This window comes from Pseudopodoces humilis, chromosome 2 (genome assembly GCF_049639895.1).
Source record: "Pseudopodoces humilis isolate 2021_Gansu_Grassland_sample_001 chromosome 2, ASM4963989v1, whole genome shotgun sequence".
Taxonomy (NCBI): domain Eukaryota; kingdom Metazoa; phylum Chordata; class Aves; order Passeriformes; family Paridae; genus Pseudopodoces; species Pseudopodoces humilis.
Window position 1 is genome coordinate 38,311,912 of NC_142201.1, and position 21,260 is coordinate 38,333,171.

The window sequence follows — 21,260 nt, forward strand, 5'->3', positions numbered from 1 at the left end:
CAGTGAATAGAGGAATAAGTTTGACTTAATATTAGTAAGCATCTTAAAATAATTGTGATTTGAAGATGCAATTAACAAGAATAAAGGCTCTGCTGCAAGGGAGGGAGCAGGGTGGGCAACAAAGAATTTAAAGGAAAGTGATGTCACTAGCTCAAGGAAACAAACAGGGTAAAGTTGTCTAAGGACATTAACAGCTACATGGAGCCATATGAGGACCTGCTTTAAATTTCAGTGTCTTTTAAAAAACTGGGCAGCAGGGCCTAGGAAAAAATCACTACTGTGTCACCAAGATATGTCACCATCTCTGCCACCACCATGCCAGAGAGTGGAGGTTCAGAAACACGTGAGAACACACAGCTTAAAGCCTATGAACCCATATTTTTTAGAAGCACTTTCTCAAAAACTGGAATTAACATGCAAATAATTTATTTGTATCATCTCACTACTAACTGCAGAAAGACTAATTTTACTAAGCACCACAGAAAGACAGGATAAAGACATGTCATCTCCTTTCTAAGTGCATGGGTAAACATCCCTGCTTTCAAAAGAACGAGGTCCTGTGCTGTTCTTTCCTGCCCAGTCTTTCTCACACTACAGGCTTTGAAGATATATGTTAAAGGGAAGCCACAGCCAAAACAAACTCCAAGCACCACATCTAATTACACAGAAAAGTAAACTACTAAAGAATGGTCTGAGAAAGATATTAAAGAATCATCCATCATAAAAGACAAAGTCATCTGAGCAGTCTCAACACAGATCCAGGAAAAAATATCCAGGTCTTTGAATGCTTAAGAAGAAACAACCAAAATCAATATTAAGTATTTTTTACTTAAGGCATCATCTATTCCAAGTGTCCCATTGAAAATACGATGGTATATCCATGTAGTTTTCCCTTTAAGATTCACAATACTTCCCGGTTACAAAACCAAAAATATACAGTACTTAAGGTGGAACAAAGAAGGCTACCTCTAATGCAGGTAGTAGATGACTGATTTTGAGTTGTCCAAGTATCAGGGATCAGAGTCAACTCAAGACAGTGCATAGCAACACTATTAACAATGGTACCTCTCAAATAATTCGCCCATTAGAATGATACAAAGCTACATTGTCACAAACCAACAAACAGGCCTGCGGTCTTACACACAAAGAAATGAAAAATATTCCTTTCTTTTATGATTGCGTGGTAATGCACATACCAGGAATATCTTAAAACAGAAGTGAAGAGAGCTCCCAAGACTTCTGAGACAAAGGTAGGGCTTATTTTTCTCATGAAAATGTCTCTTCAGTATTTTTGTTTAAACACACACACTAAAATGATATAGAAAAGACCCGCTTCTCTGAAAGTTGAAAAGAAAGAAGTCATAGCTCAATCTTGTATGTTTACACTTTTAGTCTTGCGCTTAAACAAGACTGAATTGAGCATAACAGCACTGAAGGTTTAGCTTCTACACTGGCATATCAAATTTCAAGTCAACAGCTCTTTTATTTAAAATATGTTAGATAAAAAGGTAATATGCTCTCTGTAAAGAGTTCCCTGGAGGTTAGAAGAACCAATAAATTAACTGTTTCCATATGCTTGGCTCCTTTTGGCAAAATTCAGCAACAAAACACTGCCAAACCTTTTTAGACGGGTAATAATATTTGGTAGCTTATAGCACAACTTGGGAAAATTGAAAACTGGACAGAAAGTTTGGAAAATAATAGTAGAAACTTCATTTCTATCCTCCTGTAATTATCTACATGCTGTTGGAAGAAAAATTCTAACGAAGTCAACTTCATGGGTCTATAGCAAACAGTTGTCTTCCCAAGGAACTCTCACACAGGCTAGTACAGTTATCAAGTATTCTGCATTTGTTTTTTTAAAACAACAATAGATATATATGACCTATTTTGAAAACAGGAAGGTTTGTCAAGTTAGTATTCTGAGGTGTTAATATGAGTATTATCAGTGTTTTCATTATGGGTTTATTTCATTATAAATAAGAAAGTCTGGGCTTATTCACAATGCAATGTTCTTATATTTTACTTATCCTAAAATTAAATACTTCCCACCCCTTCTCCCCATATCTTTTTTACCTATGTAATTGAGACTAGACAGTGACAGTCAAAAACACTACACCTCTAATTACAGTTATAGACTGGGTATTTTAAGGATATCTTTTGCAGACATTTTTTTAATACCAACAAAAAAAGTGAGGGCAAACCTGGCTGGTCCTATTACTTTACCAGGACAGGAAGGACATGCTCTGTAGCATCAATTGTAGGAAATCAATGTTTTTTCAGATATGAAAATATCCATTTTATTTTTGTGATCATATATGATAATACAAATTGATTATTATTCTTATTTCCAATAAAATGGTTAAAGCCTGTTCTTCACACCATGATGGTTGGCATGTAGAGGAAAAACAGACACCTAAAAATTCCATATTTGCTTAATCAACTGCATCATTCCAGTTAATTCAAATTTTGATGTATAAAAAAAAACACTGGTTATTCATCTTACAGTTCCACACACATCTGGCAAGCAGCGTGAAGTAGGTTGACACGTATAGGCCAGACATTTCACTTCTTAAAGTCATGTTATTGCATGGTTAATCCTATATTTGCATTAATTTGATACAAGCACTTACAGGTAAAAATAATCCCAAAGTATAGGTCTCAAGATTATAATAATAAGCTTCTGGAAGGTTTTACCAGAGGAAAAATATTTTTTACCATTCTATGTATGTTTGTCTCATCCAGCCATTTGGGATTTTATTAATAATCTTCTCATTACTGTATTCATATTCTGATTTCTTATTTTTTATTTTAAGTAAGACAATTTCTGTGAAGACTTGACACTGAAATCAGAGACTTCATTACCCTGCAAAATATATCCACATTTTAAAGTATTTAAGAGGGTTAAACAAAATGCAAACATTTAATGCAACATTAAGCATGTGAAATAAAAACTTGATTGCCTAAAGCAAGCATGCTATGCTGTTACCCTGGTGACAGGTTAAAAAAGGATTGTGAGCTGAATGGCTGTATGATATGAAATTAAAATGTTTCACATTGAACAATCCAAAATGAATTGGGAAAGGTTAGAGCAGAGGAGAGAGAAATCAATTCTCCAATGGCAATGGTGAATGGAAGTGAAGTCTGAATAGGATTTGCCGGTGGGGTGCAACAGCTGCCAAATATCCTGCAGCCAAAGAATTACAATAATACTGATGAAGTGTGCAAGAGCTTTTGGAATCATTGCAGGGAACAGAGAAATACTCCTACAATAATGAGGCCATTCTGTGTCCCATCCCACTTTTGCAGTTGAATCAAAGGGAAAAGAAACGGTTGAAAATTGTAATACTCAACAACAAAGGTATAAATGAATTACCTATCCCGTCAATCAGTATCTTGTATTTAATTACAGCCTCTGTGAACGTGAATGAAGCAAGCATGCTGAAGAATGGACAGAACAACACACATACATGTAAAAGTATGCAGACAATATTGAATGAGAGATCTGCTTCCCATATATTTTGTTGACAACATTTCTACAGCAACAGCATCCAGAATAAGCTATACCCTACACAAACAAACAGCAGGACAAAACCAGTGCCTCAAGGAACTACAAGATCAGGTGCTGATGGTCATGATTATCTTTAATAATCCTTGGAAAGAAACATCAGCAAAACTTCTCATGTGAATGCAATTACAGATGTATTTACTGAGCTTAGAGACCCCATAAGTCAAGAAAAATGTTACCCCTCTGTAAAATTATCCTACACAACTTCATTTCTGCCCTTGGAAAATCCAAGTAAAACACACAGAGAAAGACAAAAATATATCCTAAAAATACCTGTAAAATGACCAGGGAGCGCACGGCAATTAGCACACACCTTGTCAGTTCTACAGTTTCACACATACACATTTTACACATGGACAAATATTAAAGAATGGGTTTAGGAGGTGCAAACCTGCATGACAGGAAATAATCATTGGGCTTATAGAGGGGATCAAAATAAGTTAAATAGAGAGAGGTCTTGTAAAGAGACATCTTGCAGAAGAGGTCATAAGCAAAGCACAGATGAGAAAAGGGCCAGATTAACAACTAAAAAAGGGACAGGAATTTGGCAGCACAATAGAAAACATTCACATGTCTATATTATGCAAATTCAAGTTTCAGCATTAAGTGAACAGTAGCTACAGAAGCCATAAAGCTCTTACAGCAGATGCTGTTTTCCCAGAAGACATGGTGAAAATAAAAAATAAACATAGGGACTTAGCCAGGTCCATTTACTTGAGTGAATGCCTTTCGCACCAGCAATCACCTCAACAAGATGCAGGGATCTTCCCAAGAGATGTTCATTGAGATTCAAACTTTAAGTAATTATTATCTTCATAATGATTTCATAATGGTTAACAACTCTAAAGATCGAGCAAGTGTGGATTCCTGAGTGCCCAGAATACATTTTTCCCTACAAATGACAGGGATGACAAGCTATGAAAATTTCCCATGACAGACTGCTCTGTTCCTGGAATAGATGTTTAGGAATCATATGGAACAATGGCTCTGCTTTCAAACAACTATAGAAATACCTTCTATTACTTGTGTTGACAATCTGATTGCATTAATTTAATCAAATGAAAGAAAAAAATACCATACATACATTCTGCAGAATCATAAATGCTACCTTAATGTCCCATTTCAACTTTTATATTTTCCACAGAAGTTCATTCCCAACTGGCAAAAAAATGCATATTTCATATATTTGCAGCTACTTGTTTGTTTCTAACACATATAATCCTCTTTCTGTCAAAAGCAACTGAACAACCGAGAAGGGTAAATAATACCAGATTTTAAAGACATGTAGAATATTATATAGGGCATCTGGTTTTGTAGTTTTTAAGCAAGATTACAAAAAAAAAACCAAACAGTAATGACTTACGAGAGGTCAAAAGAACACATTACATAACAGAGAGATAGAGAGTTACCACAACCAGAAAAGCTCATTATAAACAAGGATTTCACATGAAAAAGAGGAGAACAGGGTCTTAGTACCTTGTGAGTCTGTGGCTAAAGGAAAGACCACACAGTGAATAATGGTGTGAAGCTGCAGTAGTTACACAAAAATCCCGAAGACTTTCAAAGGCCTAACAGTAAATCAGGGGAAGAATGCTCAACTTGTTGAGCAGGGGACCAGAACAGTAAGGATAAGACAGTGTTGTTTTCATGAGCCAAGGATGACTGCACAACTCCAAAGTGGGGGAATGAATAAAACCACAAGTAGGCTGGACTTGATCAACCATACCAGTGAAAACAAGGCAGTTTATCACTATATAGAGGGTATCCGTAGGATAGAGTTAAATATACACGTTTAGCTGCACTTGCAGTAAACTGTTAATGTTAATACTGCAGTTCTAGGGAAGAAATAAAAATTAAATTCACATAATGCAATTGATATAGTTTAGCAGTACCTGTGCTGAAATTAAGAACTCCTTCCCTTTCCAAGAGGCTGGTTCAGATGACTCCAGTGAATTTTCTTGATATCACCTTCCTTCTTTTTAAAATTAATGTAATATAACCTTATTTTGTGCTGCTCCAGCACTGCAGGAGAACCAGAAAGCTCTCCTATTGGGCAGCTGACCATCCTTCCATATGGGGAAGCCCTAGGCTGGCAAAAAGCTGGCTTTGTCCCAGACTCCAGCAGAGTAATAGGTGTAGTCTCTGTGAGAGCAAGAATGCCTGAGAGGTGTGGGGCTCTACTGCTCCCTGAACAGTTCCCTTGCTGCCTTATAATCAAGCAATAGCAAGGCAAACATCAATATAGCTGTACTGAATCAACCCAGACAGGAACCTAGAAGAATTCATTGAACACAACGCTAAACATATTAACTTCTGTTCTTGCACTTCACCAGCCATTTTATGTTCAGTGCACTGGACCCCTGGATTCCAGAATTTTAAAACAAAAATTTAGCCCAGATATTTCAGAACTTGACAAAAACTTATTTGTATTTTAACTTTTCACTATACACTTTCCTTCCTAGGAAAATATCTGATGCTTAGAAAGCATAATCCATTTCAGATTTCAAAATACTTCATAGATGTTGATAAACAGATATTTACAAAACCTCAACAGTGCAGTAAAGTATTAAGGCCACTTTGTCTTTTTGTAAACTGAGGCCAAATTCAACTGGTTTCTCTAAGGTCCCACAAGAACAGTTTCTTAAGACTCCCAGTCCAGTCTTCTATGTTAAACACACAAGCAAGAAAAAACTTTAGTGGTTTTTTTTTTCTTGCTAGCAATTTAAAACATTTTCCAATGTGTTACCATCTTTTTGTGTGTAGTATCAGGTAATATGGGCATGCAGCCTCGCTGTTTTTTTTCCAAGTCATAAATGATGAAAGGGTAAAACCCATAGAAAAATTAGGAAAATACACTTAGCAGCCAACACAAGCAACACATAGGAAGTGCTGTAGGCAATTGGGTTTAGAAGTATAAACATCACATTAGTAGACCCATGAGATAGCATGATGTAGCCACACCTGGAGAGACACTCTCCTATTCCCTTCCCAACCCAATAATGAAAACAAGTCTGAAGCCAAAATGTGAAGATTCAACTGTACAACATCATTTCTGGTCTCAAAGGCTAGCTACATCAAACAGACATAAAATAAGCTGGATTCACTTCAGCCAAAATATGTTTCCACTTGAAACAAGATCACGTTCTGTCTAGAAGACCTTGGGGTTTTACTAGATGCTGTAAATCTGTTCAGCAGCTGTGGGTGGCACCAGTTTCACAATAAAGTGGACTATGGAGTACGTAGGAAAAGTCCTAGGTAAAATAACTAAAAGCTGAACAATAAAACAATCATTAGTCATCCATGGCTCTTTCCTGTAGGAAATATGTGCTCCTATTATCTGGATATCACAGTGAAATAATCACATTAGTATGTGGCTCACAAAATACCAAACACTTTCATCAGCAAATCATCTTTCAGAAATACTTGGAAAAACTCCGCAACCAGGAAGAATCCCAAAAACCCAAACCATCCCACATCAAATTTTTCCCAAGAAAATGGGTTAAATAAAAACCACTTAAATTAAAAAAAAAACCAAAAAAACCCACACAGAAAATGCTCTAAATAACTGATTGCATCTCAAAAGTAAATGCCTGCATTCCTGTAACTCTGAGCATGCATGGATCTCCAACAGCTATCCTAGCTAAAGCCTGACAAGTTAGTTCTAGGAGATTGTTGTTGAGCCCAGGGGCACTATAACAATAAAGACAGTGGAAACTCACCTGTGGGTGCTCCACCCAAATCATAACACCATTTATTCGAACATAGGAAAAGCAAACCAGCCTTGGGCCTGTATTAACCTCAGCACCAGACAACCTACTTCAATGAAGACTGCCACTACACAGGTCAGGTTGTCTGAAACTTGCTGAAGGAAGTTGTGTGCCAAAGGTGGAAACAGCTTGCTGGTCATCAGAACATGTTCTAGCAAGAACCTTACAGCTGATTTATTCAGTCAGTCAGGGGACTGCAAAGTATATATTTTCCAGTCACACCCAGAAAACATCAGCAATTCTAGAGAAATCCCCCTCATGAGGCTGCTACTAGTTTGACCTATGGCACACAGCTGATGTCCACCTCTGAATCCCTTTTACGAGTTCACATCTTCCTCCTTGCATTCCCACTTTTGCAGCTCTTCCAAAATAATTTCACTTGACAGAAGTAGCCTGTTTTTGACAAAATGATCCAAAGTGAACTATTATTAGATAGTTTATATGCTAACATAGGTTATTTTTGCAGAACCAGAGTGGAATGCAACTACACACAAAATCACACCTGCATACCTGGGAAGGAGAAGAAAAGACAGAGAATGAGGGAGGAGCAGCCTGCAACAAGATTCCTTAATCTGGCTCAGCTGCACTTCATCCGATTACAGTCCCGGTAACCCTGACAGTGAAAGCTGGAGCTTCTGTGAAGACTTTCAAGCATGGTATTTTCTGTCTATCTGACCAGAATAACAATGCTGATCATGGGCTAAATAAATCACAGAGAAAAAAGGGAATCCAAAATACCCCTGCAGTTGTGAAAAGAATGCATATTATAAATATGGCTCCCAAAAGGGAAAAGAAAACAAAATAAAAGATAAGCATATAACTCAAGTTTAGCAGAAAACTGTCTGTTTGACAGCTGTGACAAGTTTAGAAGAAATAATGTATGATTTCAAAATACTATTCTTCAGTAGTTTTTCGCACAAGAATCGCTCAATTGCTTTGAGTACAGATGAAAAAAAATACTGTCAACATAAATAGTGCCAGATAGCTGAAATACTGTAGGTGATGATCAACATTTCAAATGATCAATGGTTGTCCAAACTATTAGGAGAATGTTATGGATCAACTTTGGAGCATGCAGTCTCCTCACATCCTCCAACACAGATTGTTGAGCTGGGGACCAGAATCCAGTCTCCTCACATCCTCCAACACAGATTTAAAACTCACAAAGACTTTGAGTGCCAAATTCTGCCATAGTGAAGATTGTACACAAGAGTACAACTGGCCTTTTTGATTTGTTATAGCACAGGTTCCTACTCTGAACGTTTTGTTTACGAGTATTTTTCAAACAGAGTGCAGTCTTATGAATAAAGATGTGCTTTTTCTCTGGCCACAAACCTGCTCATTAAAAAAATACCCAAGAAACGGAACACCTTCAGAAACAAGTCGGATGCAGTTTGGGTAAGTTAAGGACATGGTGAAGAATCCTTGATGGGACTAAAGTAACTCATGTGCTTCACAGTGCTCAGTCCCCTCTAGAGGGAGTCCACTAACTGCTCTAAGGAATGGAGAACACTCTCCAAGACACTGCACAATCCTTCAACCTCATTCTGCCTTTGCTTCTTTCCTTTCCCCTTAGAACAAGCTGTATGATTTTGGGGAAAGGGTATCATTATCAGGTTTGGTTTCTTCCAGAGTTTACTTAACAGTAAGCATTTTTGCATTAGCTCGTCCTTGCTTGGCCTCAAACAGGCAGCTTTGCTATCATTAAAGCAAGTAGATCTAACAGTATGTATGTATTGAAACCATGACACATTCAGTAAGAACCACTCCCAGCCACCACTTGGAGAAAGTTCTAAGGTTTGACTTCTGAAGGATTCATAAGTATACCCCATCATGGCAAAAGAAAGTGATCTTCCCTGTACTGAAAAGTTTTCTTAGCTTCACCATTTAAAACCTGAAAAATCATACCTTAATCTAGTTTTACAGATGTGTGTTCTTTTCATGTGACCAGACTCTGCTGCCATCTCTGTCCATGGTGGAAGAATACCTGTGACAGCTCACAAAAATGAGCTAACTTTTTTTTCAAAGCAGGAGCATATTTGTTTCCCTAACACAGCACAAAAAGACATGGATGACTATGTCTGATTGCTCAATACTATGCTTCACTTACGTAACTGTTATCTCAGTTAAAATAGTCATTTGTCTTTTCTATTATACACAGGCACCCAGTACTAAAAAAAGTACTTGCAAAAGAACAAAACATTAGAAGACTGTTCAAAAATTGGATTTCTTTATTTTCTTTTTAGCTCGTTAGAGCATTTTACAGGGAAGAGGAAAAAACGAAACCACAAATCAGAGCAGGGAATGCAACAGCAGTTTCATCATCACTGCTTAAATTAACAATTCCTATCCTTATTCTAAGTACGAAGTAATCCATTGCTTCTCTGTAGCAGTACTAGACTACTTAACTTCCTATGCTGGCCAGTAAAAACTACTGTCAAGGTACCTCCTCATTTTCCCTGATTCGTCTTTTTTTAAGTAACAGTGGCCTTTGAGTGTCTGTTCTTCTCCTTATGCCATTCACTATGGAGGATGTAACTTGTGGAAGGAAATAAAAAGGTGCTTTACTTTCCCCTATAGATGCATAAGGCAAGCAATGACCCAGCCCTGCATATGCTATGCATTACAAAGCTGTTATGCTTGCCCTAAGTCTCTTTCTTTTTCTTTTCTTTTTTTTTTAAATACCATATGGTACAAATTATCTTTGTGGGTACAAATAAAAATAAAGTCTTCTTGAAACCACATATGATTTATTCCTGACCACTGTAAAATCAGTAATAGAATACACTGTCAAACCACTGGCATGGAATGCGAATAATGTCTACCCTGCACTATGACTTCCCTCACATACAAACATATATGCAACTATAGTACAAAACATAGGACAAGTTATGCTGAAGTCAGGATTCCCTGTATACAATCATTGCTAACACCAACTACACTTCACAAATTCAGTTAATTCTAACAGAAGGTCTCAAGGCACTGACAGGGATGGGCCAGAAAACAAGCAAAGCTAGACATCCTAGAGGAAAGAAGCATACTGTTCAAAAAAGCCAAAGAAATCAATTAGCATTTTGACATGGGCTACTGCAATGGCTGACTAAAAGTACTGCCTAGGTTTACAATTAAAAAAAAACAGGGGAGTGGGGCAATTAAAGCACCCAAAAAAACGTACTTAAAGCAAGGTGTTGACTCTTCCACCAATTACTTTCCACCTTTACAGTCTGAAAGTGTTTTCAGAATTAAGACTCTAAACTATTAAGGTTCCTCATCAAGGTAGCAAATTACTCACAAATCTACAATATTTTAAAGCTCTGTAGCTGAATATTCATATTATGCCAAAGTGCTTAGATTGCTTCAAATGGGCACATGGGAAATTTGTGATGCTCAATTTGTGGTTAGTTACTAATGCAGCAACATTTTGCATTAATGAAACTCCTGATGTGCATTAATTACTGTACTGGCTTGTAACACATTTTTGTGCCTATTAATTTGCTAATACTTGGAATAAAAATAATCATGTATGACTTGTGCGAATAGGGAAATGTAGCCACAGCTCATTTGAATTTAGAAAAAACAGACAGTATTAAGAAACCATGCAGCTTCTCACCAGTTATTCTTGTGCATGAGAAGATACCATTAATGAAATGCATCAGCACATCTGAGTTCCTAGAAATGAACTTACCTTGGAGTCCCTAGAAATCGCTGTGATCTCAGTTGTTCAACCACATACAAAGACACTGCTGTTGCCAATAGCTGCCTTCTTTCAAGATCTGTCAACTTGTGTCCTAGTTTTCAGAAAGGAGTTTAAAAAAAAAAAAAAAATTAGATACCACAGACCAACACAGACACAAAAAGTAACAACTACCAGTAAAGAAGACACTGCTCAGTCCTTACACATGAAAGCTACATTTTATTCCCTCTAAATTAAGATGAGGCGTAGCATAGCAGACGCTCTGAGTTTCAGAGTTTAAATTGCATGTTTTCATACAAATCAGCCCAACTGCTAACACTGGTATATCTGTTAAAAACAATTTGACAACTGAAAGAAAAGAAACTGAATGATGCTCCAGCATCTTGTTTTTGTTACTGAAATGTCACTGGTTGACATATTGTGCCTCATGCTGGTAAGGAATCCATCTGTACATTAGAACTTACTCAAAATATAGAACACACTCAGTACTTTATCAGAAGCAAAGGCTACAGATCCTTCAAACAAAAGGGACACCTCAACAGTATAAACCCAGGGAAAAAAAAAAAATGGGGATAACGCTACTTTTCAGCCCTGGGTCATTTAGTGTTATTTCTGTAATCATTAGTTCACAACTAATGGAGTCAAAGTCATGTCTGACACTTCAGAAGCAGAAAGTGGCTCAAATCAGTCTATAATCTGAAGGCAGGCAACCTAATAAACATTTGGCAAAAAGATACAACCGAGGTGATAGGAAGCAGGTTTTCTCCTAGTCTGGTCTTGTTCCAGGAAGTGAAGGCTAAATAGAGATTCAGTTGTCCATTCAACAGGCTAAAAGAGCACAGTGACAGAACTCTGCCCTCCCCATCTTTAGGTCACAAGTCACACAACACAGATTTGATATGAAAAGATGGCAAATAGGTGGCCAAGAATGATGCGAGATTCCAGAGAAGGGCCTCCAAGATGAGTAGAGAAATGGAGCAGCTCTCCTACGAGGAACAGCTAAGAGAGCTGGGACTGTTCAGCCTGGAAAAGAGAAGGCTTCAGGATGACCTAACTGCATCTGTCCAGTACCTGAAAGGTGCCTGCCAAAAAATGGAGAGAGAATATTTACAAGAGCATGAAGTTAAAGGACAAGGGGAAATACATTCAAACCAAGAGTTTAGATTAGACATTAGGAAGAAATCCTTTACTGCAAGGGCGATGAGGCACTGGAACAGGTTGTCAGATCATGGAGGCCCCATCCCTGGAAGTCCTAAGGCCAAGATGGATGGAACTCTGAGCATTCTGGTCCAGTGGAAGGTATCCATGCCCGGGGCAGGGGGGTGGAACCAGGTGATTTTTAAGGTCCCTTGAAACCCAAGCCACTCTATGATTCTGTGAGAGAGAGCAAAAAGACAAAGTACTTGGTCCACAAGGCAGGAAGTTAAAATTGACATAAAACAGGACAAGAACTGCAAAGCTGAATTGTGATAAAGAAAAGAGGCAAACTTTATCCTTGAGAAAGAGATTTCACACAAGTGAAAGCAAGAGTGTTTCACAAGAGAGGAGGATTACACAAAGTTAACAAAAGATAAAGGTTGAGAGCTGAAAGACTTTGCTGAACTCAGTTATAACACAGCTCTCAAAAAGTGCTTTAGGTGCACATATCACAGCAAATGCCATCATCCAGAACAAGTACAGATTTCACATGAAAGAATGGGGGAAGAGCTTCAGAAGGCTCCGTCTCCCAGAGGAACTCTGCCCAGGGGGACATTTGGTTCCATGGCTGCAGCAGACAAACACAGATCCCTTCTATATCTCTACTCTCCCATCACCTCAGTGCTATGTAATGTAAATTCACATTCCCCAGTAGTGGTTACTAGCCAATGACAACTTCTATCAACAGAATAAAATAAGATTAATGAGATCCTGAAGAAAATCCAGAATGGAGACTGCTGTAAAGGACTGAAGCAGACTCTACAGCCACAGTTTCAAAACAGGATGTCTTCTGCACAGAACCCGTCGTCCCACTGGGCATATTACACAGGTTTAGGTGAGGAGGCTAGTTAAGAGTCTGCCTCAGAAATGCAATCATGTCACAGTGATGGGAATACATTCATTAAAGTTCAGCTAACAGTACAAAGAAGTTGTCACAGGCCAAAAAATGTAAATTTAAAAATAACAAAACTCAGAAAATCTGCATCAATCCCTTTTTAATTTAGTCCACGTTAGCATATTCTGGTTGAATATTACTGCAAGTTCCTTTGCTCCGTGTTTATTTTTTTTATCTGCCTTGAAATGGAAACTATCTTCACTCCTATAAACATATGCAGAAGTACAAATGCTGAAGGGTTGAGAACCTGGCCTCAGAAACAAACTCAATCTTTCCTTTCCTAGTTGCTAGAAAAACTGATTGTGAGGCAAAATTCAAAAATCACTGAACTTTTGTACTATTTGTACATATAGACAGACATACATATGTATATATGTAATCCTTATGTAATTATAGATTGCAATAACATCAATTATCTGGATCTGACATGCGCCAATTTTCCCATTGTTTACACACAGTGAAGAAACGCTGAGATCACCTTTTCAAAAAACTGAATCTAAAACTGATGATTTGTTTACATGCCTCATCTAAAGGCACATCAGGAATCTGCCCTAAAGCCTTTGCCTTTCAGTCCCTCTGCCCAACACTCATGACAAGACCTTGTGACCAAAACTGTATGTTCCCACCTGCTCCAACACACACCGTTAGAATCAACTCAAATACAGAAACACGGTAAAACTACAAAGATCCCATTTCAAAGGTTTTATTGCTTGATCTGCGTCTTGGATGAAATAACTGCCTTTGTGCTTGCTGTGCCACAAAAAACTATTTTCTTCCTATATCTTCAATAAAAATCAAACTCCAAATAACAATGAAAGGTCTAAGTTGAAGCAGGTTAACAACTGATCAAGTGTCACAATCGCTTCATTACTGCCAACATGAAAAAAAAATATTTACGTCACTATTTACACCAGTTGTATTACAGACATGGAAACAGAAAACCAGTTATGACTGTAGTATCCAATGTAGGATTTCTGGGAGGTAACAGAAACTGTTACAGGAATGTACCAAAATTAGGTTTTGGTGTCTGGCAATAAACATACAACTCCACCACAGAATGTCCTTAGCATAACTTTGAAGGCATACCTCAGAAGTTTGATTAAAGGCTGCTTCCTATGGATGGCAATTTACCTTTATTATACAGGACAGACTGCTGTCAACGCTGCCTTAGTTCTCTGAACTCCAATCCCATTTCTCTTGCTGTCTGCTTTTGCTCTGCTGCTATGCTCAGCTGAATTCCAAGCAGTTTAGAAGTCAAACTTACAATTACATTACTCTATTTGGAAATACACAAATGTTCCAGACAGTAGTACCTTTGTTTCCTGTCAAGTATTATTTCCCTTCAGAAACTGCTCCTCAGGATTTCTATGGGGTATCTTGAGGAATCAGTTAATAATCATCATCAATGAAGATATAACAACATAGCCCTTCAGGTTCATCATACAGATCAGTTTGAAGAACAACAAAGCTACCTCTGGAGCAGTTGTCCAAGTGCTTCCTTTAAAGAGAGTGACATGATTAAGTAGCAAAGGTCCCCCAACTTCCAATATAGGAAGTTACACCACTGCTCTCATCATTGCAGACTCCTGCCTTACACAGAAATTTCATCTCCACAATAAAACATGCAATTGGTGGCTCCCAAAACCCTCTGCTTAACCTGGGATATGCTTCCGCATTATCACTGAATTATCAAATGAAGTACATAAGGCAAATGCAAAATAGGAAGAATAATTATAAAATTAAGTCACAACTAAAGGAGAGGAAGCAGTGCTGTTCATATTATTTAAAACTACACTGCACACATCTATTACTACTAAATTACAGAACCCTGGTAGGAAGGAAGACAAGAAAAAAGGTATTTCTCTCTCATTTCCCTGATGTTATGATTGCTTAAATCAATATTATCCCAGTATCCCCCAAGCTGAGTCAAAAAGGTTCATGCAATTACTTTACATAACCAACTTCAAATTAAATTACATAAAAGGTCATTTTTCCCATAATAGTCTCATTTGCATTTTGTCCTAGAAACGTGTTTCCTACTATCAATTACAGTGAAAAAAACAAAACAAAACAAACAAGCCTTGGTTATGTGCCCCAGTTGGTTACTTAATACTAGAAGAGTGACTGTTTTCTGATTGGGAAGAATAAAAATTGAAAGCATAATGGGCAAGATAAAAAGTACAATGCATAATTCAGATCTACTCCAATGTTATACCATTCCTAGGTTCTGTTTTAAGTCAAGTTTTTCCTGGTGGATTTTGAAGTTAACCATTACAGATGGCAAATATACCGAGTAGGCTGAGACAGAAAGAGTCTAACTTTAAATCAAATTAAAGAGTTTAACTTCTTGTGAAGTTGAGCACAGCTTTGTTCCATACACACAGTCATGGTAAAAGGAAAACATTGCATAAGCAATCTCAAACCATTCAGACTAGTGAAGAAGTCTGTCTCGGAGAACTCATGGGCACTTCTAAGATGGATGCTATAGTATACAAAAAAGAAGCCTCTACTGTTCTGAATTATAAAGGAAATAGGGACAGACCAAGAAGTGGGTTTTTGGCCTCATCTACCAGAAACAAGAAAGTAAACTATTAAATTAACTTTTATAATCCAGTAGCTTTATAAAGTTAAAACTAGTATTAGACTCCAATGCAGAGAAAATTTATGAAATTAGTAGCAAGCATCTTCCAATGGTGACAGACAGGGGAAGCTGCATTCCTCCCTCTGACTAATAGCAAAAGCCTTCAGACTTAAACTTAAAAGTCGTATCTGCAGTCCCAATTAACGTTAAAAAGCACACTCACTTAGAATCATGGAATGACTGAGGTTGAAGGGACCTTGAAAGGTCCTTAGTTTATTCAGTGTGTCCCCTCTCCCCACCAAGCAATCTCAACATCAAATTCAGAATATGTTGCTTAGATGTTTGTGCAGTGACACCTTTAAAATCTCCAGTTTATGACCCCTCACTCTTGTTGTGCTGCTATGGAACTCACTGAAGAGCCTGGCTTCATATTCTTGTGAACCCCCAATGAGGCCCTAAAAGGCTGTCCTTAGGTCCACCCCAAGCTTTCTTGCCTCCAGGCAAAACAAGACTAGTTCTCCCAGCTTCTCCCTACAGGTCATATGTTCCAACCCAGCACCACCCTTGTGGCTCTTCACTAGATTTACTCACATTAATTTCCATCTTTCTTACATGCATGAGGGGGTTAAAACTGGACACAGTATTCCAGAGATGGCTTAATAAGTGTTAAGCACAATAATAATTTCATCCAACCCACATAATTATGATAAACACAACATATCTAAAAGTCTTCATCTCAGTCAGTCTCTGGAGCCAATATGCAATTTCAGAAGAGATGTACTTCCTCTTGATTCCTTTATGTATTAGAAATATAAAGGATTGTCCATCAGAATCTGTGTTCTTCCTCTCCATTCAAATGATGTAAACATTCTAGAAGAGGGAAAGTAAATGATTAAATGATTCCTTTCCTTTTCTTTTTTTCTCATGTATTTTGGGATGACTTCTGGGATAATCTCTCAGAAAATACCCCATCTTTCATTGGCACAAGATGTGTCTCCCAAAGAGAGCAAATGATTTAAGACATCCTTTAATAACCAGGAAGAGTGGAATATCAAGAAAAATAAAATCTCAATATTTAAAAAGAAAACTAGGAAAACAAACTGTGAAACAGACTGAACCACAATGACTAATCCCATGAACAGGGTACTAACCTAAAGTTAGTACTTTGTCTTTTGTCCAAGACTCCTCCTGGATCCTTGCGAAAATAGATTTTTCTGTGCCTATAAAATAGGGATAATGCACAGTAAATTTCCTTCTCATCAGACTAGAAAGAACAGAGGCTTCCCAGTTTGTCTGGAAGCTGCAGGAGAACAGTGCATCTGCCTCCTTCATGCTTTACACACACTTTTATTCTGTAAGCAAAGTGCTTGGAGGCCACTCTAAAACAGGTGTAATTGTGCCACCTGACCTAATCAGTGTTCCTGCACCCACCCTCAGATCCACACACCTCCCAAAACATTCATGGGTGCTCAGAGTAACAACCCACTCCAGCTCACCTACTGCCAGCCAGCATTCCAGCCAGCCATCCCACATCACATGGACAAAAAAGGGCACAACAGCAGCTCCTTTCCCACACTAATGAAACTCTGCACAAGGTTACTTTCAGCACAGTTATTATTTTAAAATAACTTGTACTAAAAAAACTTCTTCTGGTACTGAATGTTTACTTAAAGATGGGAAGAAAGAATTTAACTATGAAAATTACTAAACATGCCCATTCTACATGTAATTTGGAGAGAACATCACATAGGTTAATGGAAAAGTAGCCAAGATACATCTAATAATTAATTTTTTCTTAACTTAAAGGTTTGCTAATAAAGAATTATAATGGAACTCATAAAAATGAGATTATAAAACAAAGCATCTCTTTTTTTACTTTTAAGACTCAATATTTATACTTGAAGCAAAATGCACATACTAAATGGGCCAGTACTTCATGCAGTCACAGAGAGAACACAGCTGTGATTCATTACGTATCATCAGTGTAGATCACTACAACTGTAGTGGCAATTGTGCAGGTTACAAAAGAAACATACATGGATTGTGCTTGAGCATTAATATTACACACACCTCTATTGAAATGTTTCTATATCTTAAGTTTTCCAAATCTAAGACAATTCTGGTATGGATTCCTATTGTTAACAACAGCACATATTTTTACATATTTCCAGATCTATGTTTGCTATACATTGCTCTAATTTTTGAGATTGCCACAGCTCTTTTTTTACAGCTATTCATCTTCTATAAACAATAGTTAGATATACGAAGCCAGTTAATTTTCAAATCCTCCTAGCAATGTTTACCCTGGGTATTTCTATTAAAAAAGTTAAAGTGATTAAAGAAATTACATGTAAGTTAATCTTTGTCTTTGCTTCTCTTGCTGAGCTTCTACCTGTCATCTACCTACCATCCTTGCTTGCCTTCAACCGTTTCCATTTGAGTCCTTGGATTTGTAGAAATATTTTTCAATGGGTGCTTAAAAAAACTATCCTCAAATTCAAGTAATCAATTTTTTTTTTTACGCATGAAGGATTTGATCCAGTGTAAAACATCATTAAAAGGGCTCTTGGTTTCTTTGGTAAGCTTTTAATCAGTCTCCATGAGTAACTATTCTTGATCCGAAGTACAATGCCACAATATGTTTCTTTATTTATAATTAAGAAGGCTAATGTGTGCTTGTGTTTGATACATGGAAGGAGACGAACAAGACTTTTCATACAGCAGGAACAAAGTCTAGGAATTTCACGTGTGCCAGTCATTAGTTGCTATTATGAAGCGTCCCAATGTCTGTTCTGGTGTCTTCTGGTGTCCAGAGCAAAAGCATATTTGTAAGAATTGGTTAACACAATACTGCTGTTTGGTTTATGTTTTTATTGTTCCCAGTTATGTGCCAGGTGCAGCTGCCTTCTCACAATATGGTATTGGGAGTCTAACATCTTTCCTCCTTTCCTTTTTCCTCCACTCTCTTCTCCCCATTCCCAGCCTGCCACTCACTTTGCACATCTACTAAAGTTCACCAGATTCTTTCACAAGCTAAGTCAACCCAGGAACTTACAGAAAAAAATACCCTAACGAAAGAAGCAACAGTAAAAAAATTGCAGCTTCCATGGTGGCTTAGAGATCTGGATCTACTCAGGAAAATTACTGAATAATCCCAGAGATTCTGTATTTAAGTGTAAGGGAAGGAAGAGACAACAACTGCAGCAGCACCAAGCCTTCAAGAGCAGATGATCAGAGTACCCTGGAATATCTGCTGGATGAAAGCCAGCTCAGTTACCCAAAGATTAGCTAAGTATCCCCTAGCAAAAACAACAAAGAAACTTTTCAGCTTGAAGCATCACAAGCCCACTGCCACTCAAGGTGGCTAACACCTGTTCCTGTGGGCTCAGTCAGGAGCCAGGAACAAGCAGGATGCATTAATCCCACATGTAGAACTGCATCACACACAGAGTTGTCAATTACATCATGATATCAAGTAGTTCTGGTGCAAAGAATAGTCATCCACACACTCACACACTGAGTCCTGAGGTAAGAAAAATCTGTTCTGCTTCTTAATGAGACTAGAATTTGGCAAGGTGCCAGTCATGTCCAGTGATGGCCAATCTGGCAGTTCTGCCTCCAAAGTGGGATGAGGATTCTGCCACATTGGATTAATGATGAATGGGGAAAAAGGAATCTCCACAGGATTCATAAAGGACCCATGAATGATGAACTATAAATACTGCCTTTTTTTTAATAAGAAAGATGTTCTGCCTGATGAATGCCAGCTGAAGTGAGAGACCTGTATGGAAGAACCGAGTCTCAGACCACACATGTTAAGAAAGCATCTACAGCAGATTGGCTAAGAGAGAAGACAACCTTTTAAAACCTGATCCCTGTGAATGGAAGCCAATCTGTTTTCTTACATTTTTCTAGCAACTGGTGGTAAACATTTTTGAAATTGAGTAGTTTGAGAAGTTGTAAAGAAATAATTGCATTTGTGTTTATGTTAACCTAGTGTATGAGTTAAAAAATTCAAAATTATGCCCATTACTATGTGTAATGACTATTAAGACCAGGGTACCGAAATACTCCAATAAAATGTCAGATCCTCCAGGCAAAGCTACAGCGAAAGCAAAGGGTGCCAAAAGGCAATTCTAAAGGTGCTAAAACTACTTAATGAAGAAGCGGTAGTGCTGAGTAAAAAGAAATCTTATCTGACTATAGTTAACAGAAGAAGTATTGTCTCTAATGAGCATGATAGCATTGCAGACTTAGACTGATGTTTATTTTACATATTTTGTATCACCTAGAAATGGTTTTTCTTGACTTTAGATGTATTTCATGGATACTATTTTATCACTAGAAGTATGTATTTTTCCTTCTTGAAAATAAAAAATGTTAAGTATTTTAACTTAATGCATTATTTAAAAATTCTATCTGTGTGTATGCACAGATATATTTGAAGAAAAAGTAAAGACTGGGGAGCAAATCAGTCTAAAAATATAAAAGAGCAATAATCAAAACTACACCGTCCAAGAAAAGAAGCATTTCCAAATGGAACAAACCTTTAAAACCATCCGGATAGACTTCGGGAAGGAATTTAGTGCTGATGTCTCCTCGAACAAAGCGTGGATGGATGATCACTTCTCGCAGTAAAGAAATATTGTGAGCCACACCTGAAAACAAAAAAACAAATCAATACAAAATCAGGTAATGTTAATCTCAAATTACAGTAGGAAAGGACTTATAAAAATATGAACTCCTATCTTTCTGGACTAAATACTCGTTCACAGCTTAGATACCATAGTACTAATGTAATCAATGCAGATTTACCAGTTTTGTTTCACTCCTGCCTCAAAACCCTTTTAAACACTCAGCTTAATTATAAAGTAAACAATCTAAATTTTCCCTTCATCAAACCTAATTCAAACAACTAGTTGAGTTAAGGACAGCAAACAACCAAGCGACTACTGGTTCAGTTCTAGAAGATGTAGGCAAGACCAGAGCCATCTCCTTGAAACAACAAATTAGTCATGACAGTAAATAGTAGCTCAATTCCACTGACCTCTGAATGGAAGATATGCACCATGTCACAACCCAATAACAGTAATGAAATACAGTAAAGACTTTTACCACTTAACATATAATTTTAAAACATTTTTATAATTTGTAATGCATAATAGACTCCTGTGTAACTTCAAAAACAAAGAAATGTACTGCTTCCTCCACATGTACTTTTATCCAACCCTGCCTGGTCAATTCTTTTATTGAATACCCTGGTTACCCTTTAGTACCACTCTGTGACTCTGTTAGGCATATAGCCTAACAAAAATTATTTACTTAATTTTAAAATTACTTATCACAGAACCTTCAGAGACATCTTTATCCTTTAATTTCCTAGAATATTGTGCAACTTTTTGCATTTCTTAATCTCTTTCTCATTCCACTTCTCAGCCCATCTCCTCCATCCCCTAAGTGGTTTTATTTTAATAACTTCTGTGTAACTAAGTTAGTGACTTAATGCTAAACTGCACTTTGCCAGAAGTAATTGCAGTTTAGCACTGAATATGATGGTC

General features: G+C 37.4%; 1 protein-coding gene across 2 annotated transcripts in view; it reads right to left on the bottom strand.

The window, feature by feature from the left end:
- Window positions 1-21,260, bottom strand: part of PCCA (propionyl-CoA carboxylase subunit alpha) — a 274,540-nt gene that overhangs the window by 119,214 nt on the left and 134,066 nt on the right. For both annotated transcript variants that reach the window (XM_088051153.1, XM_005516806.3), the window contains 2 exons: window positions 20,250-20,360; window positions 11,021-11,123 (listed from right to left, as the gene is read on the bottom strand). In XM_088051153.1, coding sequence (XP_087907279.1) covers window positions 11,021-11,123; window positions 20,250-20,360 — 214 coding nt within the window. The remainder of the gene's footprint in view (window positions 1-11,020; window positions 11,124-20,249; window positions 20,361-21,260) is intronic.